Source organism: Phyllostomus hastatus, unplaced genomic scaffold, assembly GCF_019186645.2.
Source record: "Phyllostomus hastatus isolate PE091 unplaced genomic scaffold, TTU_PhHast_1.1 phas_scaffold_1066, whole genome shotgun sequence".
Lineage (NCBI taxonomy): Eukaryota > Metazoa > Chordata > Mammalia > Chiroptera > Phyllostomidae > Phyllostomus > Phyllostomus hastatus.
In genome coordinates, this window is record NW_025334004.1 from 25675813 (window position 1) to 25703666 (window position 27854).

Consider the following 27854-nt stretch of genomic DNA (forward strand, 5'->3'; position numbering starts at 1 on the left):
AGTCCGTGAGGACGGCTGAAATCAGAACCTGATCCACAAAACAACGGAGACAGGTCCTGGTCCAGCCTCAGGTAGGTTTCTAGCGTTGGAGCCCACCTCATGAAGCAGGTTGTTGCCACAATGACATCTGTAAGCAGAAGCTGGATTAGGTGATCTCCAGGGACCACCCCGTTCCCCAGTTCGAAGATTCTGAGCGTAACTCTTCCTAAACCTAACCTGCATGCTCCTTTCTTCAGAGTTTACAGGCTCCCCCGAAATGACTAACGGCCCCTGGCGGGTATAATGAAAATACTGGGCAGACTACTTCTGCTGTATCCCATTGCCTGAAATTCTCCCTGAGTGTGGGATTACAGGTGTGCTGGGCCAGGCCCCTGCAGCTGCACCAAGTGGCTGGTCAATAGTGGCTGGTTCTTTCTCTCTCTCTCTCCCTTCCTTCCTCTTTCCTCCTTCTTTCCTTTTCTCTTCCTTTCCTCCTTCCTTCCCTCCCTCCCTCCATTCTTTCATCTACACACACGTGATCCTTAAAAGCAGTACGTTAAAACCACCTCATCTTTACGAAACGGGAAGTTAATGTATCTGCACTTTGTTCTCTTGCAGGCGATTCTCATGGACCACAACTGCCCCATTAAAACAAAAATGTACACTCAGAATAGTCTGCAGTCGTATCCGCTAGGTGAAGAAGAAGGCGAAAGTGACTGAGATCCTCAAAAGTCATCACAGTATTTAATTGTGTAAAAGTGTTTCCAGTGAAATGACTCATCCAGAATCGTCTTCGTCGCCCCATTCGTCCCTGGTGAGAGAGGAAACCACCGGAGCTTATCCTTTCTTTTCCATGGTTGTGATTGATCGCCAATAGCCCTTATAAAGAAAAAGCAGCTTTTCTAGGGGTTTGTATAAAGTGTTGAAAACTTTATTTTATGTATTTGGCTTTATTAAATACTATACAATATATTTTGACGAAATATAGTGTAAATCTATAAATACTTGAATCCAAATCAGATATAATTTTTTAACTTACATTCACAAACACTTGGGCAAGAAAAAAAATCGTATATTTTTTCTGAATATTGGTGATGAGTGTTTCAAACTAAAGCACACATTATCTCCGAAATGCTTCCAGCAGTAAGAAACTGGAAGGGAGTCTGCAAAAGAGAATCAAGTACAACAGCACATGATTACGTAGTGACACCGAGTGCGGAGATACTCAGTTCATAATTATTAGTATACTCATGAGTTAGAGGCCAGTTCTCTCAAGCACAGAAGACAAGAACTTGTCAGTTAACTCGTGGGTTTACAAATAAACCTTAGCTGGCACTGGTTGTCTCTGTCATTGCCTACCGGGAAACAGCTGGTTATAAATTATGTTTACATGTAAACATAATTTATATTGGAAGCAAACATTCAACTCAGTGGGGGAAAGAAACAGTGCATGTTCTGAAAGCAGAGCAAAGCACCCAAATTAAGTCTTGAACAACTCAAAGCTTTCCCTTTAAGATACATACTTGATTACCTTGCTGGATGGAAGAACACTGAGGGTAGACGTACCTCATACTGTCAAAGTCGTTTACAATACGAGGCGGCCAGCTGCCGTGACAGAACAGGTCGGACTGTGCCATCTCGGATCTGTTTGGGGGTCATCCAAGTGTTTTCTAGGCATCTGTTAATTTTGAGTTGTCTGCAACTACCCTTTCCTAGACTCTGGACGTTGTTCACATCGATGTGAAAAAGGTTTAAAGATGAAGAAGGGATGAGACATTATGTCTTGAATCATGTTAGGAAAACAGGTAAAGGTAATAGGGTGGTCAAGACACACCCCCTTCTGCAGGCAGGGAGAAACCCAAACATCTAGAAACATCTATGTATTACCCTATCGTCTGCTGCTGTGCAACGTGGTGTTTCCAGGCATGACGTGGATGTATGTGCCTTTCCAGTGTAACGACAAGTACCGTGTTAGTGAACATCGTCGTGTCTCCATCCAAGTTTGTATGAGGTGACTGCCGTGTGACCCCGGTGTGGAGCGTCTCCAGGACTGCCCGTGGCTTCTGTAGTTCTGCCAGGGCACACAAAGATCACCCGCGGGCGGTTCTCTTACGTAAGCCAAGACCGTGTTGACTTGGATGAGGAGCCAAGGACTTTTTAGCACAAGGACCCTTCAGCCCTTTAATTCTCTGGAGAAGTGAGCTCATCCTTCCGTCCCATTTGCTTTAGGAAGCTTTTCTGTGGGGCTTTGAATGACCTGAAGCCTGCTGTCGGGGGCAGGGTGGTGGGAGCTAGCAAGCTTCCCGCTCACGGATTTCCACCGGCAACTGCCAGCAGCGCGCTGCTCTGGGACGCAGTCTGCAGGCATGCGCGGAAGGGGGCTCCCGGGCAGGTGGCTCCCTCCTGTCGGGGAGAGCCTCAGGAACCAACGTGCGACCAGTCAGTCCTCCTGGAGGGTCTGTGGGTCTCCCTGCCCGGATACCTTATTGTTTGTTCCTGCTTCAGTTTGGCCTCGAAGGCTTCAGCCTCTTCAGGAACACCTGGTAAAGGCATGCCTGCTACTGGTTCCTAGAGATAACATAAAAGATTGGTGGAGTTTTTCAGGACTGCTTTAGGAGCAAAAGTTATTAGCTGAGAGGGAAAAAGGAATTGTAGGGTCTTCAGCGTGGCTAATATTCTGGGATTAGCTAAGACTGAAAAGAGAGGTTTTAGGGAAAAAAAAATGTCCAAACAAAATACAGCTGAGGATGTCTTTCTGAGCAGAGGTGGTTTTTATGTGTGCGCCTGGCAAACAGGTAGAAAAGCCTGAATGGGGCAGCCACGACCATTCCGTTCTTTCCTTTGGTTGCCGAGTGTACCTAAGTCACGTTCTAGCTGTTCACCGAATAAACCTCCTGGACACCACCGTGCCTATTTGTGCTCCTTTACACACCAGACATCCCCGCTGGAACCGGACACATGACCGGGTGTCATGGACTGTTGACGTTTCATTAAAAACTGTCCTCCACTGCTTGCGGGTATCGGGTAAAATCCACTCCACATTAGTTTGAATAATGCTTTAAATTAAAATAGGTAACGAGTCATGTGTCGTCAGTGTGGGAAAACTCAGTAAGTTATCCTTGTATCTCTAAAAAATATTTTCCTGGTTGCTGTAGAGAAACACATCTGGTAAAGTGAACTAAACTATGCAGCCATTTGAGAGAGTGGGCCCTTGAAGTTCCGTAAAACTTACGGTGTGCGTGTGTGTGCGTGTGTGCCTTGTAGGGCTAAGAGCCTAGTTTTAATCAAATCTTCAAAGGGGACCCTCCCCCCATAAAAGCAAAACTATTATCTCCATTTAGAGAAACACAATACACTTTTTAAAATTAAGGTGACTTTAAATTTATTCACTTTTAGTGGACTTAAAATTTTATCATCTTTATTATCTTACTATTTGTAAAGAGCCAAATACCTTCAAATTGCCTTTCAAAAAATTCAGATATACTTTTAGAAATTGACAATACCCTCACATTTTCAGCTGTTTTCTCAAAATCACACATGGTCACAGAGTAGTCAACTAGTTCTGATATTAAAGGCTTATATTTAAGGCTGGGCATTACAAAATGTAGCATATTAATTCTGATTCCAAAATAGTGCTCAAGTGTTGCTCAGCTTGGTCATCTAACCCAATCATGAAATACCAATGTAGAAAATATACTCTAAATAGTCTAATTACTAATAAATAGGTAGCAGAGGCAAATCCATAAATCTGGTATTTTAAAGCTTAAAGAAACGAGTAAAACCAAAATTCAACGCTTTCAGGCGGTTTTCAGAAGAGCACTTCTGTTGGGCAGCGGCGGACGGCTGAGCGCGTCTGCACGGCCAGGTGACCCCGGGCGCTCACTGCCCAGACGCAGTGACCGCCTTCTCCCGATGCCGTCAAAGGAAGATATTCCTGTTTTCTGTGGTAGTTTCTCTTTATTGTTTTAAGCTATTGATAACATAGCATGGCAGCAAGATTACATCAGGAATGTAATATAGTAACAACTGTGTTCATCGGAGCCTCATCCCTAGCTACCCGCTACGCTATCTGGAGTGTTCCCCCTGCACCAAAGCACGACCACGGCGCCTCTCCCGCTTCTCCCAGGACATGTGTCAAACACCGCACTGCACGGAGGGCTATTTTACAAACAGCATGAGCAGCGTGCCTGAGCTTTCCATGGCTGTGGTTCTACAGCGTTCAACACTTGCAAAGCACGAGTAGATTGTCATGAAACCCAAGTTTCGTCGCATTTCTACAGCTCTTTCAAATGCATCTGTCTCAGCAGCGTGCTTGGATGTCCGTCGCTACGACTTCCGTGGTATGATCCACAAACACCAGCCACTTACAGACACGCCACCTCCCCGGTTATCGACGGTAAGTTATTTTTATAAGATGAACGTTGGTTATCACGTTGGGCAGCCTGTTTCAAGCACGTGTTACAGAATTAACGTTTTAGCTTTCAGAGAATTTTGTGTATAAAGACTTCTACAGCAGTGTTCTTGGAAAACACAAGCATGCTTAAATAAACCAAGGGGGGCATACACAGCTATATTTTTGTTATTAGCTTGGCCAAGAGAAGTATTGTTTCCTAATATTTCACTTAATAGCAGAAATGAGAATTGGCTATTGATTTTAAAGAGTGGAGTAACTTTTCTACCCTCAGAAATGCTTTTATCGCCCATGTAAGTCATACCTTTATTGGAATAACTCTGCTACTCAGAGCACTCAGTTATGTAATGCTATTGCTTTCCTCACAACGATCTCGTGAGGTAGAGTAAATCTTGTTTATTCCTACTCGGAGCTGCAGCACGCAGCCCTTTTGTGGCTTGCTTATGGTTATACAGTTCATTTACAGCCAGTGGGAGAGCTAGGACTTAAAACTCTAGTGTGGTGTCCTGGGCTACAGATTTGGGCCAGAATCCATACTATCATACCATGCCTTTTTCTGCCAGCCATACAAGCTTTATATATATAAAACTAGGCGGGACGGCTTGTATATATATATTTTTTACATATATATTATCATAGTAGCTGCCAACAAAAAGGAGGAACATATGGATCTTTGCAGAGGCAGAAGGAAGGCCACAGCTGCCATGGCGCGCCGACCGGGGCCGAGCCCACGTCGCCCTCACTCGCGTGTCACTGGCACCCACGCGATGGCCCGGGGACCACAGCAGATCTTCGTGTTCAGAAAACTGGCCCCACTTCCTATGTATCTATACTGTCTATTTTTTCTACTTAATTTTCTTTTTTCCCTCATGTATGAAAGTCTGAGCTACAGGAGCATTTGGAATGATCACCATTCCTTGAAGCCTGTAGGATGTCAGACAAAGCAGTAAGTCTATTGCGTATGATTCTTCTCCTTCACATTTTCCTACATGAAAATGTTTCTAGAGCAAAACAGCCCGAACCAGCTATCAGCATGGTCATTTTAAGAACAGTCCTCTGAAACTTGAAATATCCTTGCACGTGCTTTATTTCCTATGGGAGAACTGAAGATGAAAAATAATCAAATGTTTAGAACTTCCATTTAAAGGGAAAACAACATTTGAAAGATGATGTTTCAAAATCCCAATGGTTGCTGTTTTTCAGCAATCTCATCATCTCGCTACGAAATCCTTTACCAACTCTGTTCTGTATTTACTCCTTATTACATTTTGTTTTTCGGTGCAAGCTCTTCAAATTAATCACTATATCCTCACTATACTTCAACTGCACAAAACCTTTAGAGAAAAATTTCACAGAGGCATATAAAGCAAGCAATATACGTAAAAAAAAAAATTTTTTTTTTTACTAAATCAATAGAACTGACTAGAACCATAGCATCTGCTTTCATGATACATTTGGCAAAAACAAGACAAAAAGCACCCCCCCAGAATCCCAAAAATAATAAAAATCTCAAGCAAGTAGAGATAACAAACTTCTAACACAAAGTAAGATTCAAAGCCTGTTCCCTCAATGATCGCTGCCGTCGATTCGGGCACGCAGCGGTCTGTTACAACCGTGATAGAGACACAAACGTTACGAGAAGCTGGACAGCATCCTACTTGACACTGATTCAAAAACGAAGAGGAAGGAAAACAGCACAATGAGACATCACATACACCAACATGAAAAGTCAGCTTACATAATCTCATAATTAGAAAAAGTTAAAAATAAATTAGTAAAAATAAATTCCAAGTATAAACCCAACAAGCAGAGCGGTAAATGCAATCTGAAATAACCCATTCAGTGAGCCGGTCATGTTTTTGCTGGAAAACAACCTTTTCATTCTGGTTCTTAACACAAGCAAATAACTGTGGAGAAGCAGACCGAAGCGCATTAGAGGAGGGTGTCAGCGCGGGTATATCCACGGTACTTTGGATGCAACTTTCCCCCAACCACTTGAAAGTTCAGACAGACTGTTACACAGACTCAGATGGGCCAAATAAGTCGTCTGATATGCTGCTGAATGGCTGCGAGTCTATTAGTTGGGTTATTTCACTATCCAGATCTTCCTCTGTATCGTCCGTGTACTTGCTGATCTTTTTGGAGGGCTGGTCTAAGGACAGGCTCTCCAAGGACTCGATGTCCTCGATGCCCGCGCGGTAGTGGATCATAAGCAGCGTCAGGGCCTGCAGTCTCTCACCCGACTTAGCCAAAGCAGCGGAGAGAAGGGATTTTTTCCTCGTGTCGGCCATCTCTCTCTCTTCTCTGACGAGGGAGTTGTTATGTTCCAACTCCTGATCGATCTCATTCTGCAGTTTATCCAGCATGAACTCCAGTTTCTGGATCCTCTCCTCCGTAGGCAGGCCCCTGTACAGGTCGCGGCCAATCTCTTTCACCGCGATGAACACGCTGTCGTCCAGGCCGCCCTCCTTCCTCACCAGCTTCATCCCCGTGCTGCTGGCCCGTTTGGAGGGGCTGTGCGGGCCGCACACCTCCGTGTCGCTGCCCTCGTTGTCCGACGTGTTGGGGGTGTGTTTTGGGGAGGGTTCTACCAGATCGGCTCCCGGTTCGGAGAGGCGGGTTTTAGACACCTGCCGCAGATTTAACAACCGGGAGCTCGTGTTGATGATGTGCCTCGTCAACCCCGTCGTCTTGTTGGCCGACTTGCTGGCGTCGGCGTCGGCGCGGACAGGCGGGCCCAGGAGGGTGTCCTGTCCTTCCAGCCTGAGGTTTTTCAGGGCGCGGTCTAGCCGCCTATCGGCGGCTCCGCAGAGCGGAGTCTCGGTGAGACACTTTTCCTGGCATTTTTTATGGCAAACGTAGGCACAGAACATACACTGGGAGGCAGCTTTAGTCCACACTTTCTTCTTGCAGTAGTCGCACCAGGTTGGGTTCTGGAACTGCGTGTCCTGGAAGCTATGTTTATTCTCCGGTGAGCCCACCTGGCCGGCAGAGTGCTCCTCCTTCGGGAAGGCAGAAACCTCCTCCACCAAATGAAACTCCCTCTCTTTCTCCAAGTTAGCGCCTATATGGTGGTCCGGTTCTCCTTCTTTCAAATACTTGAAGTGAACAGTGATGTCACCAAAGCAGAACTTGTCATTGAAGCCCTTCTGCATGCTCAGGTTGCGCAGTGCGGTTCTGGTGACCGCAGCCTTAGGGGACGGGGCCTCCAGCCGGAACTTGGAGAGGTGCTCCATGTTCGATGTAGCGAGGCACCCTAAAGCCAGCTCTTCAAGCTTCAGGCTCACGTGCCCCAAACAGATGAGCCCCCCCAGCTTGAACGGGTCCCTGCACCACAGCGCAATGTTCAAGTACCTGTGGCAGGCCTCTATGTCGAAGACACAGGTCGCTCTGGTTCGTGTCCATTTTCCTAGCTTATTACGATAGGGAATTTCTGAGGATTCCCACATTTGAGGGTCGTCCGAACTGTCCTTAGGGGGGCAGGGACCTTCGGACGTTAAGTCTTTCGCCACCTCTTGCTTCGTTAAGAACTGCTTCGACGCGGCCACGTCTTCCAGGTGATCCAGCGTTCTCGCTTGCTTCTCAGCAGGTTTTTCTGCAGGCGGCGGCAGCGGCGCCTTTTCCAGCTTTTCGACAGGGACCTCGGGTTCCGCCGGGCTCGGTGCGTCGGCGGAAGGCAAAGGGGCTTTCACCTGCGGGCGCGGTGGCACCGGCGGTTTGAACGTGGGCCCCTGGGTGGGTTTGGACACTTGTGCTGGGTCTGTTGCCTCGGGGGGCTTTAGGGCTAAGGGTTTGCTTCCTTCTTTGGACGGGGGCTTTGGTGGTGGGGGGTGAGGTCCTACGACTAATTTTCGGTTTAGCACTGGCGACACCGTTCCAAGGGGTCTGACGGAGAGCGACGTCGGGGTGCGCCTGGGACTGTGACCCGCCGCCGGCGCCTCTTCCCTGCCCTCAGTCTGGGCTCGAACGTCACCCGCCAAGTCTTCAAACTCCGAGTCCAGATCTCTGCTCTCGGCGTCCACCGCCAGCCCGGCTGCTTCTTCCTCGTAGTTCGGTTGGCACGAGCTTGGCAGGAGGTTTTCCTCCAACTGTCCAAAATTGTCCTGCAGCACGGCGCCTTGATTACTCTGGCCCACGGGCCTCTCGTAATACACCAGGACGCGGTCTCCGGCCTGCTTGATCAGCTTCAGCACTTGCAGCGTAGACGTGATTTTCACACCTAAGAATTGAAAGGGAAAACATAAATTACTGCAATAAGAATGGCCTAAATTGCTAAATATAACTGCCACTAACTCGTGACTATTTGACTAATGAAAAAGTAATATGGAAACCTCCGAAATACAGGATTGGCTTTTGGATGCACCCGTGTACTGAGTCTCAAACCCTGAATGTGCTGACGTTCCAGAAATGTTTACCTTTTGAAACCAAGTGATGACACGAAAATCCTCAGAAAGGTGCCAAGCTGGTAACTCCTAACTGCTCTCCATTCCTTCCCAGGTTTGAATGACACTGTATCTCAGTTTAAGGGAGCTGAGTGAGACCTTGTGAAAGGATGTTATTAATGGCCCTGCCTGGGTAGCTCAGTTGGTTAGAGCAGTGTCCCAATGCACCAAGGCTGTGGGTTCAATCCCTGGTCAGGGCACATACAAGACTCAACCAATGAATGCATTAATAAAGTGGAACAAATTGGTGTTTCTCTCTCCCCCTCTAAAATCAATAATTTTAAAAAAATTAAAAAAAAAATTAATGGTTAAACCAGACTTTGAATGATAGGAAATTGATTCTACTGCAGGAAATCCCAAAATATACCAAGTTATACAAGCAATTGGTTCAAATTAAGAGACAGGTGCTTAAAATAAACTTAGCAAAATACTATATTATACATAATGTACTCTTTCATAGATTCTTTTTTTAATCAGCCTTACCCATTAACTAATCCTTTTGAGAACCAGAAGAGTAAGGAAGGCATAAGTTGCTTTAAAGTTAAACAAGTTGGTCACTATCTGCATGTGTATTTATAATATCTAGCTTAAGTTTTCCTTTTATTATTTTCTAACAGGTGCTACATTACATAGGTCAAAATTCAAAGGTACAAAAGACGTGTACTGAAAAATCTCCCTCCCACCCCTCTCTCCGAGCAACATTCTCCCTTCTCCGAGGCAGTCAAAGCCAGCAGCTCCTCATACGTTCTTCCAGGCGTGTACCATTCACAGGCCCCACCGGTCTCCTGCTCTGTCACTGCCCTCCTGAACACAGTGCCCGCCCAAGCCATCCCTTTCCGCAGGATTCAGAGAAAGGTGTGGCGGGTCTGGTTCCCAAAGGTCCTAGGGTCATCCCAAATGAATCAAAGTCACATCAGCCCCATCGAACAGCCTGACCTTTGGAGTTCCTCAGCCTACCTCCTCTCTCAGTGTGGAAATTAATCTCTGGCCGCAGTCTCTTATTTCCCATGTCGGACAACCCACTCTGCGGACTGAACCTGCTTTGAGGTCATTTCCAGATTTCACCAGTCCTCCTTTGCTTTCCTGGTCCACCTGGTTCTCCTGACACCACGTGCTTCCTCTCTGACCTCAGTCTCAAGGTTTTGGTGATGTTCACACCAAGATTTTCTACTCTGCTGCCCTGGCCCTCTCCTCTCCTACACCCACCTGTCTTTCTGGGCTCCAGGCCCGCTAGCCCCACCGTCTCCCTCCTCTGCTCCTGAGAGTCCCACCCGATCCAGCACCAAGTTACACTCTCCATCTCAGAAGGGCGTTCAGTGCTGCCGTAGCTTCTGTTGAATGGTCTCCAAAACACCAGCTCAAACCCCTCCCAGTCTCCGGAAGCCCACCCTTCCTGCTCCTTTATTCCACCCTTCCTGCTCCTTTATTCCGGGGAAGACATCACTGAAGGCGCTGAAAAGATCCACCAGAAGCCACCCTTCCTCCCTGCCGATCAGATCGTGTTCGGTGCTCGCCCGCCTCAGAGAAGGGGCACACCCTTCCCTGTACTTCGGGTCCCACTCTCCCCCAACCGTCTCCTTCAGCGCTTGGCTCCGTCAGTTATCCTCATATTTTCAGCCCCTTCTTCCTCCTGCTTTAAAACCATTTTCATGACACGGTACCAATTAGACCCACATCATCTCTTCTCTACTTTTCTCCACCGACATCTGCCCTTTGCACGCAGGTGTTCCCGTGGTGTAGGCCAGCACTAGTTTTCCCTGCCTTTCGCTCTCTTCCTGGGTCACAGTCGCTTCAGTAGCTTCAACTACCTGGTAGTTTTCCTTCGGTCTCTCCCCTCTTTCCTACATTCCCAACTTCTCCTGGGTGTCAGCACCTGGCTGTTCCTCCGACGCTGCAAATTCAGGGCAGTTAAAAACCCTCTTTGACCTTCTCCTGCTCCTGTCCTCACGACTACGTGGATCAGCCTGCACCCTCAGTTAACCTGCTGCGGGTCCCAGAGATAGCTGACTCCCTTCTCAGCCGCCAACTGTCCAAGTTCCAGTCCGTCTTCATCTCCTCTCCAGCTCCTCGAGACCACCGGCCTCGACCGCAGGAACACACAGCTCTTTGCTGTGACCCCTGACCCGCACCTTCCCTGTCTGAGTCATCCAACGTATCGCTCAAACATCTTTGGCCTATAAACTCACCACGCGGAAATCCAGAGCTTTCTAACGTGACTCTTCATGGTTCACCCAGCCTTAACTTCTACTACTTCCCTTTAACCACAGTATGTCCCGGCAAAACTGTAGTTCGACATGTGCATGAATGAAAAATACGCCCATCTAACGATCTGCAGCAGGCAAAAACTTCGACTCAGTCTAAACCCGTTCTCTGTGATGTAACACCTGCCCACGTCTCAGCGCTTCCCCGGCCACCGGGAGCTCTTTGGAGACGGCCGCTGTGCCTCCTAGACGGCCGCTGGTTGGCCAAACAGGAATTCCTTTTCTTTTGGGACATTTCAAATATATGCACAAGTAGATGAAATAGTAAAATAAACTCCATTACTGAGTTCCAAATATAACAAACATTTTGTTAATCTTATTTCAACTGTCATCAATCCCATTATTAAATATTTTAAAAATTACTGCAGACCCATATAAATGAATTACAGCTATAAAAAATTAATATATATCACACCTGCCCCTTATCTCAATAAATATTATTTTATATATGTTAGATCTACTTTTCCACTCTGCATACATTTATATTGCTTAGGTTTATTAATTTTTGGTAATAGATATTTACTACTCGTGTAACTGAAAATAAAACCCTTTAAAAAAAAGTACATAAGAAAAAAGTTAATTTTATCCTGTAGGTAAAACCAAAACAGTATGTGTGACTATAAAAAAATTTTATACTGAATTGCGTTTTTTGATGGGATGAGAAAGAGTAACTGCTATATTTATGTTAAACGATTAAGTGACAGGTGAGGTTTATTTTATGGCTTTGCTATCCTAAGTGTCTATGGCACATGTGTTTTAAATTACGTTGTAAGGATTCCTTTAGATTTTTATTTATAAAAAAGTTATCACTTTCTTTCCACTAAAAAGGAGCACGTGCTTACAGCAGTAAATGAAGAGGACGCCCCCCCCCCGCCCCGCCCCCTGCGTTCTCCGTAAACGTGCAGCACAGCGCACGGCAGCGCGGTTACCTCCAATGGCGATCAGCCGGTCTCCCCTCTGGAGGTCCGCAATCGCAGCAGGCGAGTTCGGGGCCACAGTCTCAATGATGACGTGCCCGGCATAGCCATCGGTGGACTGGACAAAGCGAAGTGTGAGCCCGACACTTTGTATATTCCCCTTAATTAATTCAACCTTTGATAAAGAGAAAGAAATGAAGACATTCAGTGGGGCCATAGCAGCAGAGTGAGAAAACACTAACACACTGAGAACGCTACAGCGGATGCTGACTTTTGCACCATGGTGACTAGTATCATAAACAAATAAAGCAGGAAGGAACTCTTTATTATGAATAGAAATTAACACACGCTATGACTGCAAGTCTAAGCCATTAAAAAATAATTTCCTTATCTTCGCTGTGTTTTATTACATGCTCACTGTGGAAAATTTGGAAATAAACAGAAAGGCAAAATGAAAACCACTTCTAGTAGTACTATCTAGACCTACACTGTCACTATTTTGTACTTTCTAATGTATATATCTTAACACAAAGTTGAGATCCCGCTAGGAATGTAATTCTGAATCTTGCTTTTTGGAAACATAATAGGAAAAATCTCTTATGTCATTAAATATACTTTTAACTTTTTTTAATCCTCACTAGAGGGCATGTTTATTGATTTTTTTCTTGAGAGAGAGAGACATCGATGTGAGAGAGAAACATCAATCGGTTGCCTCCCACAGGGACCCTAATTGGGGGTCAAATCAACAAACTTTTGGGTGCACAGGACGATGCTCCAACCAACTGAACCACCCGGCCAGGGCTAGATATACTTTGGAACCTCCATTTCTTATGGTGTACTGTTAAATATTCTTTTTGTGGAGGGGGGCAAAGGAAAAGCATTTACATTTATGTTTTATGAAGAGTTACCTTGTTAATGAGATATCCTATTCTAATTCATAAAGATAATTTTGTTTTCTAAATGAATGCATCCAATTTATCAGGAGTATGTACCCCAGGTTCACATTGTCTGTGACTTTAAGAAGCAATACTGCTGTCTGTCTGCATTCGAATCAAAGGGGAGAGCGCCACATCCCTCCAGACGGCAAGAATGCAGTCTGTGTTTACTGAGCTCAGTTACAAATCAGCCTAATTGTATTATCGGTCAGCTTAAGTTTCTTAGTTCTGTTCAAGATATCATTGTATTCTTCATGAGGAACTGTGCCAAACAACTTGCTAATATCCAAATATGTCACTGTCTATATTGCTTCAATATAAAAATCCCATGTGTAAGCGAGAAATTCAATTCTACTAATGATGTTGGTGAGTGAAAAAGTCCTTACTGGAAGTTGTTCTTTAATGGAAGTGTTCATAGATTTTATAAATTTGTTTTTGTACTAAGGAGAATCTTAATCATATTATACTCAAGAAATGGGGAAATGCAGTCAAGTTTTTGATGACCTGAAAGTTTATAAAAAACAAAAACCCTTCCAAAAAACATTATGTGCTTAAATCTCTACAATTTGTCTAAATAACCACTTTATAATGTTAAAAGTGTTTCCAGTTAACAAAAGCCCCTAAGAACATTCTCTCGACTTCCCAAACATAAATATATTCTTAATACAAAGTACCAAAGCAAATATTAAGAATGTAAATTGTTCTAGTATCAGAGAGCTAATGGTAGCTAGTCCATTAAAGAGCTAACCTGCACAAATCTGAGGACACACTTAAAAGCTGACACTCGGATCTGCAATGTGTGTGATTCACTTTGCCCTTAAAGCAGAACAGAGCGGGAGGGTGGGGCTGAGACGGGAGCTGAGGCTACTATGGGGCTTTGTGTGATGCGGTTGCCCATGTATTTTCTGCCTGCCAATCATATGATTCCCTTTGCTTTCCCAATTTCAGATGGAAGAGAGAGAAGGTTTTCAATAGGAATAATTAGTAATGGAAAATACAAAATTACTTCCCTTCCTCCCTAATTTTTACTACTGATTATTAGTAAATGCTCTTAATGTCATACTTATACAGGGAACACAACTTAAGACACCATTTTACCTCTTTTATTTTTAGAATATAAAAACAGCATTTAATTAAAAATCTGACAAAACAAAGTATTTAGAAATGAGTATCACAAACATTTTGTTATTTTAACATAAAATTTAAGGTACAGTTTACAAGACCATCCAAATGATACTGTGACTTTAGGAACAAAACTGCCATCTCTCACTGGGGTAAAACTATTTAAAAACAACAAGAGACAAAAAGCACATCACGTGACACAATTCTCCCCCATACACATGTACCTGTATTTTAAAATTATATTTAAGACCACTGGATACACCGTGCACTATAAAACACGTGCCAAAATAGAACCTTTTAAGTCGTGAGGTAAAAATAGAAATTTTAAATACTTTTTCTATTTCTAGTGCAGCAAGTGGCATTAACTCCCTGAAATATAACATCATTACCCAAGAGATTGTGGCTTTTAAGATTTTATTCTGGAAAATTTTAAATGTATACAAAGGCAAAGGTAACAGGTGACATGAACCCTGTGACCACAAGTTACTACTGCTCCTGTATGTACCTCCCCTTGCAATTACTAGTTTACCAAAACTGCCACTAAAGATGTAACCTGTTTCGATACTTTTCCCAACAACCAGTATGACTAGAAAAGGTAGGCGAAGACACAGGCTATCTGAGCATGCTCAGCCTCGACTTCAGTGACGTCTGCAGAACACTGCACCTCACCATGGAGGAACACACTGGCTTTTCAAGTGCACGAGGAAAGTTCCCCAAGATGTGCTAGGTCATAAAGCAAGGGTCAATAAACTGAAAAAGTCTGAAGTTCAAGGTATGTTCTCTGAATGGAAGTTAAATTGGAAATCAATTAACAATAAGATAATCAGAAAAACCCCTATCAAATATCTGCAAAGTAAAACAACACACTTCTAAATCATTCATGGTCAAAGAAGAAGTCAAAAGAGACATCTTTATAGGTTTAAATGCTGATGTTAGGAAAATGTATCTAAAATTAGTTATCTTTGGCCCTGACCGGTGTGGCTCGGTTGGGTGTTGTCCTGCAAAGTGGAAGGTCACATGCCTGAATTGCTGGTTCAGTCCCTGGTTGGGACGCTTAGGAGAGGCAACCAATCAATGTTTCCCTCTCACATCGATGTTTCTCATCCTCTTCCTCTTTTTCTCCCCTCTCCCCCTGTCTCTAAACATAAATGAAATCTTCAAAAACATTAGTGATCTTTGTTCCTAAACCCCAAAGTAGAAGGAGAGAATAAAGAGCAGAGATCAACGAAACAGAAACACAACAGAAAAGTCATGAACGCTGATTCAATGAATTAATAAGCCTGATGATTCAATAACACTGATACATTGCTAAGCTAGACTGAAGAGAAAAAAAGGATACATATCACCGAAATCAAAATAAGAGGAGAGTATTACTACAGAATCTACAGACATTCGAAAAATGTATGCACGACTTTATGCTGATACATTTGACAATAATGTATCATTGATACATTATATATAAATGAAAACTGACCCCAAAAGGCAGAAATTTTGAATACCCCTATACCAATTAAATGTATCAAATTCACAAACTTTCCCAGAAAACAAAAAACTAAAACCAAAACCAAAAAACCCCTCCAGGTCTAGATTGCTGGCTTCATTGGTGAATTCTTAAGGAAGAAATACAATCCTATCTGGAATCTTTGAGAAACAGAGAAGGAAGGGACACTTCTGAAATCACGAGTTATGGTCAATGTTACCCTAATTCCCAAACCCAGACAAATGCAAAACAGGAAAGCAGAATGATAGATTATTCTAATGTTCAAATATGGATTGAAAATATCCATGAGTATATAAGAACTCCTAAAACTAAACAAAAAAAACTAACAAGATTTGGAAAAATATCCAAAATATATTTGAATGGACACTTCACAAAAAAAGATACATACGAATGGCCAATAAGCACATTAAAAACATTTAATTAGTCATTACAGTAAACACACATTAAAACCACAGTGAGATGATACTACTACTACTACTACTACTACTACTACTACTACTACTACTACTACTGGATAGTAGTAATACCAGAATGGCTGGAATTAAAGGCCGATAATATCGAGTGTTGATGAGGTAAACAAAGTAAATGAAACTCTCATGCATTGCTGGTGGGAATATAAAATGGTGCAGCTACTTTGCAAAAATTCGACACCTTCTTAAGTTAAGCATACACTTACCATATGACCTAACAATCTTATTTTTAGGTATTTTATCAAAGGGAAATGAAAATATGTCCAAAGACTTGAATGCAAATATTCACAAAACATCATTCATAAATTAATTGGTCAATCAAGAATTGGTCAGCTGGTGAATTGATATTTGAACTATTAATACTACTCAGCAACAAAAATAAAATTTTAATACACACAACACAGATAAGTCTCAAAGTTATGCTGAGTGAAAGGAATCAAACAGAAAAGACGATATACTCTATGATTCATTTTGTATGCAATTCTAGAAAAGGCAAAATTACAGTGACAGGAAGATTAGGGCGTGCCAAGGACTAGGGCTGGGGCTGAATACTGAGGGCCAGTGCACCAGTGAAGTTGTCAAGGTGAAGAAGTATTCTGTAACTTGACTGGGGTGAAGGTTACAGGACTGTACCCAATTAGCGAAGTTCACCAACTATACATTTAGTGAGTTTATTGTATTTAAATGATACCTTATAAAACTATTAAAAATAAAGCGAAAATAAAACCTTGAATATGCCATTTTTGTCTAAGAAACTTAAAATACAGATCACTGGTAATTAGACAGTCCTTAGTTTTCTAATATACTTAATTTAATAAAACTTGGGATGTATTTAAATGGCCCTTAAGTCACTCAGAAAGGAGAGCAACATTCAGACAGTTTTTCCATTTGACTTGCGTCAACCAAATGCACACGGACTCTCAACTACAGATAACAGGAATTGCTAGACTCTAGGTACAGGATACACCAGACATTAATGATCAGGAGTAAGAACAAACTGTGTTTGAAAGAAAAAGACACTTGAAAATGTAACCCTCATTTTTATTTTGCTGTTAAATAAAACATAAAGATAAACCTTTAAGCTGTCATCAAATACTTTCGTGTAATTATAAAAGAAAATGCACGAAAGAACATGCAACGAAGGCCAACCGTCTTCCGCGGCCCCACGCCTCCACTGCGAGGACACAGCCACCACCTTCCACGCCTTCTGTTCTGAGCTGCCGTAGGGATCACCCTTACTGTCCCCTCTGGATAACGCGGCATTTCTTAATGTACCGAATTTCAGACAGCCTGCTGACTTACTATAACGGATAAGGACGTTTGCCCATTCTCCTTCCCCAAATTACAGTGGAGTCACATCGCTGTTTTTAGTTCCTCTACACAATCTCCCTATAACTTTAATTAATGCCCATATACCCCTATGTCTTATCTCATCGACTACGGACAACATCCCTCTGAGAGTCAGACTTCTGTCCTTGCCCATCGCCTCTCCTCTGCACACCCTACCTTCTAACCTCTACCGCTGAAGGTGATGACCGCTGTATTTATGTTCTAACTCTAAGTAAGCTGTCAAGGCTGACTGATTCTGAAGGCTAAAAAATGAGCAGTGTTTATATTATGACTATATAAACATTATTTTTGCAAATCTGGGTATCATTACATTTTGTCTTATATAGCCTTTTGTTCTTCTTGGGTGTTTTGTTTTCTTTCAACAGCATAATTTTCACTTTAAATGTAGGATTTATATAAGTCCTGCTTCTGCACTTAGCTCTTAAATTTATCCATTTATTTACATATAAAATTATTTATTTAGCACCCAGTAGAAGGGAAGTTTCTCTTTAACCTCCATCTCCACTCCTGCCAAAAATAACCCAGTTAATAAATGTAGAAGGAATGATCATATTAGAAAAATCACCCATTTATGCCCTGGCTGGGTGGCCCAGTTGGCTGGAGCATCGTCCCGTACACCACAAGGTTCAAGTTCAATTCCCGGTCTGCGCCCATACAGGAGGCAAAAGATCGATGCTTCTCTCTCTCTTGCCCTCCCTCCCTCTCTAAAATCAACTAAAAGAAAATCCTTTGGTGAGGATTAAAACAAACAAAAATCACCATTTTATAAACTCCACTCAAAGTTAGAAGGACTACTTTAGATTTTTAAGAAAGACAAAGTCAACCCAATGTAATGTATGAATTTTGATGAGATCCTAGTTTAGGGAAAAAGCTACAGAAAAACATTTAAGGGACACTGGGAGCATTTTAATACAAACTGAAAATTAGGTGAAATTAGGGAAACATCAATTTTGTTATATGTGACAATGACTATGCACAAGTCCTATTTTTAGAAGGTTCATACTGAAATATTTAGGGGTGAATTATGATTTCTACAACAATCCTTGCCTATAATTTTAGGCAAATGTTAACTTCTCTGAAAGTAATCGGCATAGTTAAGTTCTATCTCAGATGTGGAGCTGGGAAAAGGCTCAGTATTTATTGCTGTTATCATTATTAATAAGCCGGGGCACTGCTAGTCAAGACGAGGGCACAAAAGGAAGGCAAAACCAGACTGCTCTGAGTGAACTCCATGCACAGCTAAAGAAATAAGGCAAATGTGAAGCAGACATCAATTAAAGACAAAATATTTAAACTATCTTACGTCATTCAAACATTAATTTACTTTCACAGGATCAAGATTGAGAAGCCAAAAATCAACTGTCTTATTAGGAAAGACGAAGGTGGTAATAATGTCAGTATTTAGTAACAGAAAAACAGCCAGTTCAACCCCCTAGGAGAATAATGAGCTCAAGCACGGTCTTCACCTCCGAAGAGTAGAGATTACACTGATGGTGGTAAATACCCACTTTTTTACAAAATTGTAAGTTTCCATCCCTTTAGAAAGCTTCCCCGGTGCAGCAGAGTAAAGACTTGTCAAACGAAAGGAAAAAGAAGGGGCCATAAAGGGAAGAGCAGGAAGAGAAACACTGCATTCCTTATGGACAGATAAGAGCACAGTAATGAAAGAATGAACATGAAATACTATCTTGTCCTTTGGGGTGCTGATCATGAAGTCTTTGTTTAAAAAGAAACAGGGTGGGGGGATAAAAGCGGTGGCAAAATGTCCGTGGTAACAAATACAGGTACAGATTGTGGATGGGAGGCTTTCGGTCAATCCCGACAATCATGCAGTAACTTCCTTTCTCTAAAGAAGCCAACTAGATACTTTTAGGTTCTACCAAAATCTGGGTGCTCCCCTGCTCTGAAAGGTAAGCTACGATTAAGGAAAAGTTAACATCTCTGGAACTTTTCACTTGAAATCTTCGTAGACAGTGAATGTCTGCCTTCTCCGTTTCTGTTACAGAGTAAGGAAAACCCGGTTCTTCTGTGTCCCAAATGAGGATTAAGATTTCTGCCGCAGGAAAGGTAATAAATGGAATCACAACACCCCTCCCCTTTGAAACAGTCATCTGGCTACATCCGTGGAACTGGCCTGGAAGTTTTAGGCCAAGTCCTTCAAATCCAAATAGGTGGCTATATAAACTACAGAAACTCCAGGATTCTGAGACTGCTCATACCATGAGATCCTACCTTCATCAGAGGGCTGAAGGCATCGTGGGCAGTATCCAAATATTAGCACCGTTTCAGGGAGTATCTAAACGATATCCTAAGGCTGAAGCTTGACGTGCCACAGACATGCACGGACACGGGGCGATGGGAATGCGGGGGAGTGAAGACTGCCTCTGGGCGAGCGGTCTGGGGAAGGCTTCCTCTGCAGGGGCGACGTTCAGGTTCTGTATTAAAGCGTGAGCAGACTTGGAACAGATATTCTTGGGGCTGGGGAAATGGGTGTGGGAGGGAGTAGGAGGCTACCATTCCCAGGCCGTGGCAACATTGTTAAAGCAACGAGATGGAGACAAGAGTTCAGGGCACATCCCAAAATGAAAACCATCATGATGACATCAGTTGAAATCTAACAGGAGAGAAACTTCCTATCACGATTAGGACAGAAGCCTTTCACAAAACTTATCAGAATCCTGCCTACTCTGATGATCTAACAGAGAAAAAGTCCTTTAATATGTTATCCTGCAATAAATGTATAGAGTTTGCAAACATCTATTAATATCTATTTGCGATAACATATTCTTTAAACTTGTACTTTGTGACATGCTGATATTTTATAAAAGAAACGAAACTGGTAATACTTACTCAACACCTACGCTAATGTTTGCCAAGCTCTCCCCCTCCAATCCTCAGCATGGCTCCCCCCTGCTTATGGGACATGGTTCCACCGCTCTGCCTCATTAGATGGTCCAGGGACATACACCCGACCCAAGCTGGGCCCATCAGACTTCCTTTCTACATGGTGGGGATCTGGATTCAGAGATTCCTTGAATGGAACAGAGATAAATGTAGCTGCAGGCACCTGGGTACCCTCTCACGAACTGGGAAGTGGAGAAAGGCAGTCTGCAGCGTGAGAACAGAGTGCAGGAACAGCCAGGAGCAGACAGGAGAGAGAGGCCTGGCGGTGGTTCTGTCTCTGGTTCTGGTTTGTTTCAAAGGCCTGGCTGCAATCCTGCTAAAGGCTACGCAGCGCTAACCCACGCAACCGCGAACAGCAGCCCTGACGCCCACTGTCAGGAAACTACCATCTTCAGAATAAGTACCCCTTTTCTTTGGGTACCTGTTTCAAACAGGTTCTAGCTTACCAGGCACACATTAGAGACTGTTACATACAATATCTCACTATGCTGAAAGTGCTGTGTTTATCAAAACAGAACACTACAAATACACGGTAAATGTAGAATTCATTATAAAGGATGTAAAGTGTTTCCTCTGTGCCTTAGCTGGTGTCAACTGGCCTGACTTTTGTTGAAACCAAAATTGAAGTAGAAATACTCTTTCTAGTACTTTTTTATACAACATACATAAAAAGTAATCAATCGTGAAGAATTTCTGACACATACTAACTAAACAGCAATTACAGGGCCTGAGCCACGAGTCAATACACACAGGATTTTGAACAGCCTGCATTTAACTTCCCCAATACTGTCAGGCGCAGGTTAAAAACTTCCAGCTTAGTATATGCATCTGTCTTGTGGAGAGCAATTTAGTAAAAACACCGAGAGAGCCGTTGAGAGCTCTCACACTCCGACGTCCCTTGTAGCCTTTCTTTGACCCAGCTGGGATGCCTTATTTTCACCTGGGGGAAAAACAACATTGACTTTTAAATCCCTTCCTAACATGGATATAATTTTATACAATCGACAAAAAGGATATATTTTAGTAACACATCAATGTAACTCTTTTACAAACTGTTCTCTCTGACACAAGCTTATAGCATTGGGCAAAAAAACAAAAATGCAACAAAGAGTAAAAGGATCACTAAGTAAAGGACCTGAAATTACTGTGACCAGGTGCACTTGGGAGTGTTCTTTCGTTAAATAAGTTTCTGAAAAAGACAGCACGAAGACTACTTTGGTAGAGTAGTGGGGAAGGGTTAGGGAGGTATGTATAATTTGTCAATTAATGCTATAATGTGACTGAAAACTTGAATGCAAATAATATTTCATATACATTGATCCATTCAAGTCTCCTTAAAAAAAAACTTCATGAATATCAGTGTAAAAGGAATATTTTCCCTAAAAAAAGAAAAAATCAAATGTTTAAAAAGGTTTCAAATTATTTCAAAGTCCGATGTACAACATAGCACTCACAAAAACGTTCCATGAAGATGCACGTGTCTGTGAACCGCTGGGCGCTGCTCTTCCACAGGCCACGCCACGCTCCCCACATTCCCAGAGCCCGAGCGCTGGACACTTAAACCAACTCTGTGTGCGTAAAGCAGAAACCCAGGGGTCTGCAAACAGACATTCCCCGTGGATACATGTATTTGCCCAGACTGACCCCAAATGGGGAGCCCTGAAAGACACAGCACCCCACTTCTGCATGCCTGAACGTCGTGGGGAAACGGCGGTGAGCAGCGCAGAAGCAGGCCAGACATGGGCAGCACGAGCACCGGCTCCCCACCCCGGGCAAGCTCGGCCGAGCCCGGCCGGCCGGCCTGGCTGTCGCCCCGCTGCAGGGCCAGGACATGGCGGGGAGAGTCCCCGACTACTACTTTCCCATCTCTGTGGGCAGACGGAGACCTGGTTCTCTTTCTCCCTTCCTTCCTTTCCCAGTGCAGTGGGTGAGGGCCCCAAGCCGGCCCCCAGAGGGCCCAGGACAACAAGGTTAAAGGGCGGAGAGGAACTGCACTAACACAGCTCTTGGGAGGTGGCCCAGGACTGACTTCAGGGCAGTGATGGCCTGGAATAACAGAAGAGCGTCCTTGGGGGCTTTCTTTTTTGAGGAACACAGCAACACGAGACGGCTAAGTGACAAACAGGATCTGACTTCGGCAGAGGGGAGCCCTGAAGTTCAACCCCCATCACGAACCATTTTTGGCAGGGCATTTCCTACTCGCAGTGCTCAGCGACTACCACCGAATCTCCAGCCTTGCGCTGTCTGCATAAACAGGCGGGGCGGGGACTGGATGAAAGGTGAAAGGATCGGCCAAAGAACATATGTGTATAACCCAGACTCAGAGAACAGTGACAGTGTTTTTAAAACACTGAAAACCCGCACTCTTCCAGCTGTGACACAGGTTTCCGTGGAGTGGCTAAGGACCCCACACAGACACAGTCTGTGCGGGGACTCCCCGTTCCTGCCACCGCCTCTGCCCTCTCCTCCTCCTCCAGGCCTCTCGGCAGGACCAGGCGGCTGTCTGGCTTCACCTGCGCTCTCACAGGTGCAGAGAACTGGCCTGCTTCCCCCTCCTTCTCAACGACCGCCACCAAGCACCTGGGGTTCTTGTCCTGGCTTCCTCACTCCTATCACCCCAGAAAAGCTTGGCATTCTTGCTGAAGGGCCCTCTGGCCGGGCAAAGATCCTCTGAGGGGCAGAATGAGAGTGGCTAGTAACGAGGTTCTGAAAACAATTAGCTCATAAACTGAAGTTTTCAAGAACACATACCTGAAAGTAGACCTATCTATTTATGCCCACCAAATCCCTGGATATTCCGGGATTACTCAAATTTACAAAATGATCTTCAAAAACTATTTTATTAATTCACCATCCAAATATTTCTGTCAGAAGGCCACTTGGATTTACAAAATTTGGTTGCTGTGTTCATGCAAATAGAATACAGTTTCATTTGTCAAAATAGACCTCTAATGCTAAGGATTTCTAGAAGGTGACTAAAAATCATCATTTTTGATGGGCCATTGTACAAGTCACCTTCACGTGGCTGGGTCTGGGATGTAGAGCTGAATTCTGAACACTGAGGACCCAGGCAACTATGACAAAGGCAGCGGTTCCAACCGGTGTGCTGCAAGAATTTTTAAAACATGCAAAACCTGGCCATCTGGTCAGGGGCACTGACCTCTTTTCCCTTAGAGTGTCAAATAAAAAAATGAAAACAGCCAACACAACAATAGCCACCCAGTGTGAATGAATCAAAATTATCCCTTTTTTTCCTTTGGTCAAATAAGCAAAACATATTTTTTGGTGTGTCACAGAATTTTAGTAATTAGTTTATGTGTGCCATGAGGTGAAAAAGGTTGAAAATCGCTGGACTAGTGCATAAAAGTAAAGACTTATCCTCAAACCCTGAATTACAATTGAGGGGTCAAGATCTCTAAAACTGGAGCTTTTATATTCAATACGTCACTGAGCTGCTGCCAGGGGAGCTGCTGCGAACAACACGCTCAGCACAGATGTGTTAGGAGACGTAACTGTCAGGCCACCTCACCGAACACCAGATACGGGTCCATCCGATTACGGTTACGGGGCACAAACTCATGCCGGGCTGGGGACCAACCGCTCACTGTCCATCTCAGTCAGAAGTAGCAACAAGGCTGTTGAAGACCTAATATTACCATCCATCACCTTTAGTTTTTTAAAAATAATTTTATTTACTGATTGATTTTTAGAGAGAGCGAGAAAGAGACGTTAATCTGTAGTTCCACTTGTTTGTGCATCCACTGGTTGATTCTTGCACATGCCCTGACCAGGGATTGAACCTGCGACCCTGGTGCATCAGGACGATGCTCTAACCATCTGAGCTACCCAGCCAGGGCCACCATCCATCACCTTTAAAAGTCAGAACCATAGCTGATGATCCTACTAACTCCATTAGTGCCATGCTAAACACTGGCCAGGGAGTGTGCGTGCTTGTTCGTATCCATTTTCTCCCCTGCTCCTCCTCTCTTCCTTCCTCTCTCTCCCCTGCACACACACTCGAGTGTGAAGATAACACTTAGCTCAGTTCTGAAGGGAATGAGTTAGAACTAGAGTACTATTACTACTCAATTTCTGCTAAACACATTTCAATAAATTATAATTCACAGAGCATTTAAGATCGCTTCCTAGCACATCAGTTTGGCTAAAATAAACTCATAAAAATTCAAAAATTATAATTCTGAAATGTTAATAAAACAATTTCTAAGTTCTATAATGAAAAACTAAACACTTATAAAAAAAGAAAAATTGAGTCTCAGAAGGGTCAGTCTGTATCAATTTAACCTACCTTTTTTAAAAGAAGATTTTATTTATTTATTTTTTAGAGAGGGAAGGGAGAGAGAGAGAGACACACACACATCAATGTGCGATTGCTGGGGGTTTTGGCCTGCAACCCAGGCATGTACCCTGACTGGGAATCAAACCTGCGACACCTTGGTTTGCAGCCTGCACTTAATCCACTGAGCTACGCCAGCCAGGGCCAATTTAACCTACTTTTAAGTACAGCAGCTGTAACGGCACAGAAGATGCAAACCGAAACATTTCATGGCACCTGCAACTGCTGGGTATGCATTTTTGCTTCCACAGACTCAGCTACATTCTCAATCATCTTCCATTTAGGCCCATCACTCTAACAGAAAAAAGGAAATACAGTACTATATTTATTAGTTACCTTCTTTGAAACTCGCCCTTATCGGCAAAGAGGTCTCAGCATTTGGATGCCCACGACCCCGTTTCCCTCCCCCCAGAAAGTACAGCTCTTGAAACAGACATATGGTCTATTCTTTGGTAGAGAAATCACTGTCAGCCCCCACAGAACTTTTCAAAGACCTGTCAGTAAAGTTTAATTCCTAAAGGTTTAAATCAGAACAGCTCTTAAACTCGTACGCAGGATAAATGAAGAGAATCTGTCAGGTAAAGAGAAGTGCTACTTTCACACCCCTGTCCCAAATGATGAAGAGAATTATGTTTTTTTAAAAGAGGTCTCATAGGGACATATTTAAAGAGTACCTATTAAATAAATCTTGAATTCTCTCACAGGAAGTTTACATGTAAACATTTTGTCGGGAGAATGCCTCAACTTTCAGTAATCACCTCTTAGAGGACAGTAAGACAACGAAACACAACACTGAGGTCAGCCTCTCCTCGGCATCACGGCCGATTGGAAATTCTCTTTTGCAGACAAAGTGCAGTGTCTGGGATGGCCTCCACGCAGCTAGTGCTGGGTTTAAATTCTGGCGCTAACGTTTACTAGTTTTGTGCAGTCTCGGGCCCGATGAGTCCGCCTCCCCGAGTCTCATCTGTGAAAAGGAGATACTGCCATCCACCACGCTGGGTTGCTGTCAGGTTAAACGCAACTACGGGCATGAACGTCTAGCACAACCCAGGCGCTCCCGTTCTCTCCCCTCGGGTGGGTTAGGAAGAGTGCTCGCGGGGGTGAAGACACAAGGGAGGCCTCTCTGTCTTTGAAACCGAATGCCTGCGTGGCCGTCCGACTGCCCGGTCTCTAAAGCAACAGGGCAGTAAACCAGGACTGCATCCCCTGCTCGCCTCACCTGGAGCCGACAAAGGCACGGAAATACATGGCAACGGTGAAGTCCACTAGACAAACACAGCTGACCTGAGAGAGAGGCCTAACAAAAATTATCCTCTGCCCAGGTGCAATGGCTGCTGGGAAAGGAATCGCATCCATGTGGTTACCTTGTAATAATAGACTTGGGTATCTCCTTCTCCCTCTCTCTTTAATATCTGATTGAAGTCTCCAATGTTTTGATTTGAAACTAATTTAAATTTTATACAACCATTCCAGTGAAATAAAAACCTCTAAAAATATGAAGAATCTGAAGTTGTTATGGAAACAAGAGAGTGGAACGCTCCCCCTTTTTAATTCCTTTGTCAGAAAGAAACAGCTCTGACTCTGAATCACCAAGTCAGCCCTCAGCTCCACACACTGTCACTGTACGTCTGCACAGTGATTTACATCTTCCTCAGAAATGTGAGAGCCTTAGGGGCAGACTGTGTATTTGTTTTTTCATAACTTTTTATCCTGAAATAATTTCAAACACATAGAAAAGTTGCAAAAACGACAAAGGATTTCCATTTATCTTGAATCTGGATTTCCCAATTGTTTAACATTTTGTTATATTTGTTTATCCTCCTCTCTCTCTGCATTGTGCTCTGAACCATTTGAAAAATAAGTTTCAGACGTGATGCCACCTTACCCCTAAATATTTAAGTGTGATTTCCTAAAAAGGACATTGCTTATACAACCACAACACAATCATCAAAGTCAGAAAATTCATACTGATATAGTACTATTAGCTACTCTAAAGACTTTATTCTAGCTGGAATGCAACTTTAAAATGTGTACCAATTATTTTTGCAAAATCCTTGACCAAGGAGTCACTTAGGTCAGGGGTCAGCAAACCACAGCCTTGGGCTGTTTCTGAAGAAGTTTTGTGGAAAACACCCCCTCTGTTTATCTGTTGTGTCGAGCTGCCTTAGATGCTAACAGCGCAGAGCCGAGTGATTGTGACAGCGGCTGTCTGGCCCACAAAATCTAAAATATTTCGTATAAAAAGTGTGGCAAATAAGTACATAGATAAAAAGTGTGCTGAACCATGACTTAATAAATGTGCACGAATGCACACACGCTGACATTATGGATTTCTTTAAACATAAACATTGGCGAGGAAGTTATGGTGCACAACAGAACACCATGCAGACACAAAAACAAGGGCCCGTGCATGTGGAGACAGAACCAAAAACACGCCCCGTGGACAGTGTGTGCGCTTGTGTTTATAAAGGCCGTCTAGGGAGGTAACAGTGGTCTCTGAGGAGTGAGGCTACGGTTCACTTTGGCAATTCTCACCACGGCTTTCCAAAGTTTTCTTTAACTGGGTAAAAAATATATAGCTCGTGTCAATTTCCAAACATGTATCATTTTTATCTTAGAGAAACTGCAGATTGTTAGAATATGCAAGTTTCCTTTAATTTCATAAATGAAATATCACAAAAATGAAAACTCTGCTTCGTGATACCCACTGCCTTATGCTCAATGGTTTCCTACTAAGACTTTCAACATTTTCAGTGTTGCTCAGTTTATGAAAGAAAATTCACATATCATTTATTTAGAAAACAAGCCATCTGTCCACACTGAGAATCACTTGATGACCTTTAAAGAAATAATAATGAATTATGCTGAGGTAGTCTTATTTACAATGACTAATAAAACCTTATCTCCTCCGGTATACAGCACACTGTTCACATAAAACAGCTTTCGAATGTAACTGCCTACTTGTCTAGTACAACCCAGTTATCAATGTAAATCAACATGCTTAGAAATGGGAGACACAGCTGTCCCCAAACCCACTTTAAACCCTGCCCATGTTCAATATTTATGTAAGGAAATATTCAACACCTTATGGAAAAAGGCTGATTTAATAGCACATATGAATTAAGTGCTGCTGCCGCCCTTTCCACTTGCCTGTTTGAAGACAGTAACAAAAATTTCCACCTCATTTTACTTTAGCCTGTCATTTTAA

The 27854-nt window shown here is 43.3% G+C and overlaps 2 protein-coding genes across 2 annotated transcripts in view; one reads left to right on the top strand and one right to left on the bottom strand.

Moving 5' to 3' along the window:
* Window positions 1-3503, top strand: part of SLC18A2 (solute carrier family 18 member A2) — a 33887-nt gene extending 30384 nt beyond the window's left edge. Inside the window, exon 16 of the mRNA XM_045853745.1 lies at window positions 598-3503. Coding sequence (XP_045709701.1) covers window positions 598-699 — 102 coding nt within the window. The 3' untranslated portion in view covers window positions 700-3503. The remainder of the gene's footprint in view (window positions 1-597) is intronic.
* A 413-nt stretch (window positions 3504-3916) lies between these two features.
* The window catches only part of PDZD8 (PDZ domain containing 8), a 65747-nt gene continuing 41809 nt past the window's right edge, over window positions 3917-27854 (bottom strand). The window contains exons 4-5 of the mRNA XM_045853744.1: window positions 12023-12185; window positions 3917-8609 (exon numbers count right to left, since the gene is read on the bottom strand). Of these exons, the coding sequence (XP_045709700.1) occupies window positions 6406-8609; window positions 12023-12185 (2367 nt within the window). The 3' untranslated portion in view covers window positions 3917-6405. The remainder of the gene's footprint in view (window positions 8610-12022; window positions 12186-27854) is intronic.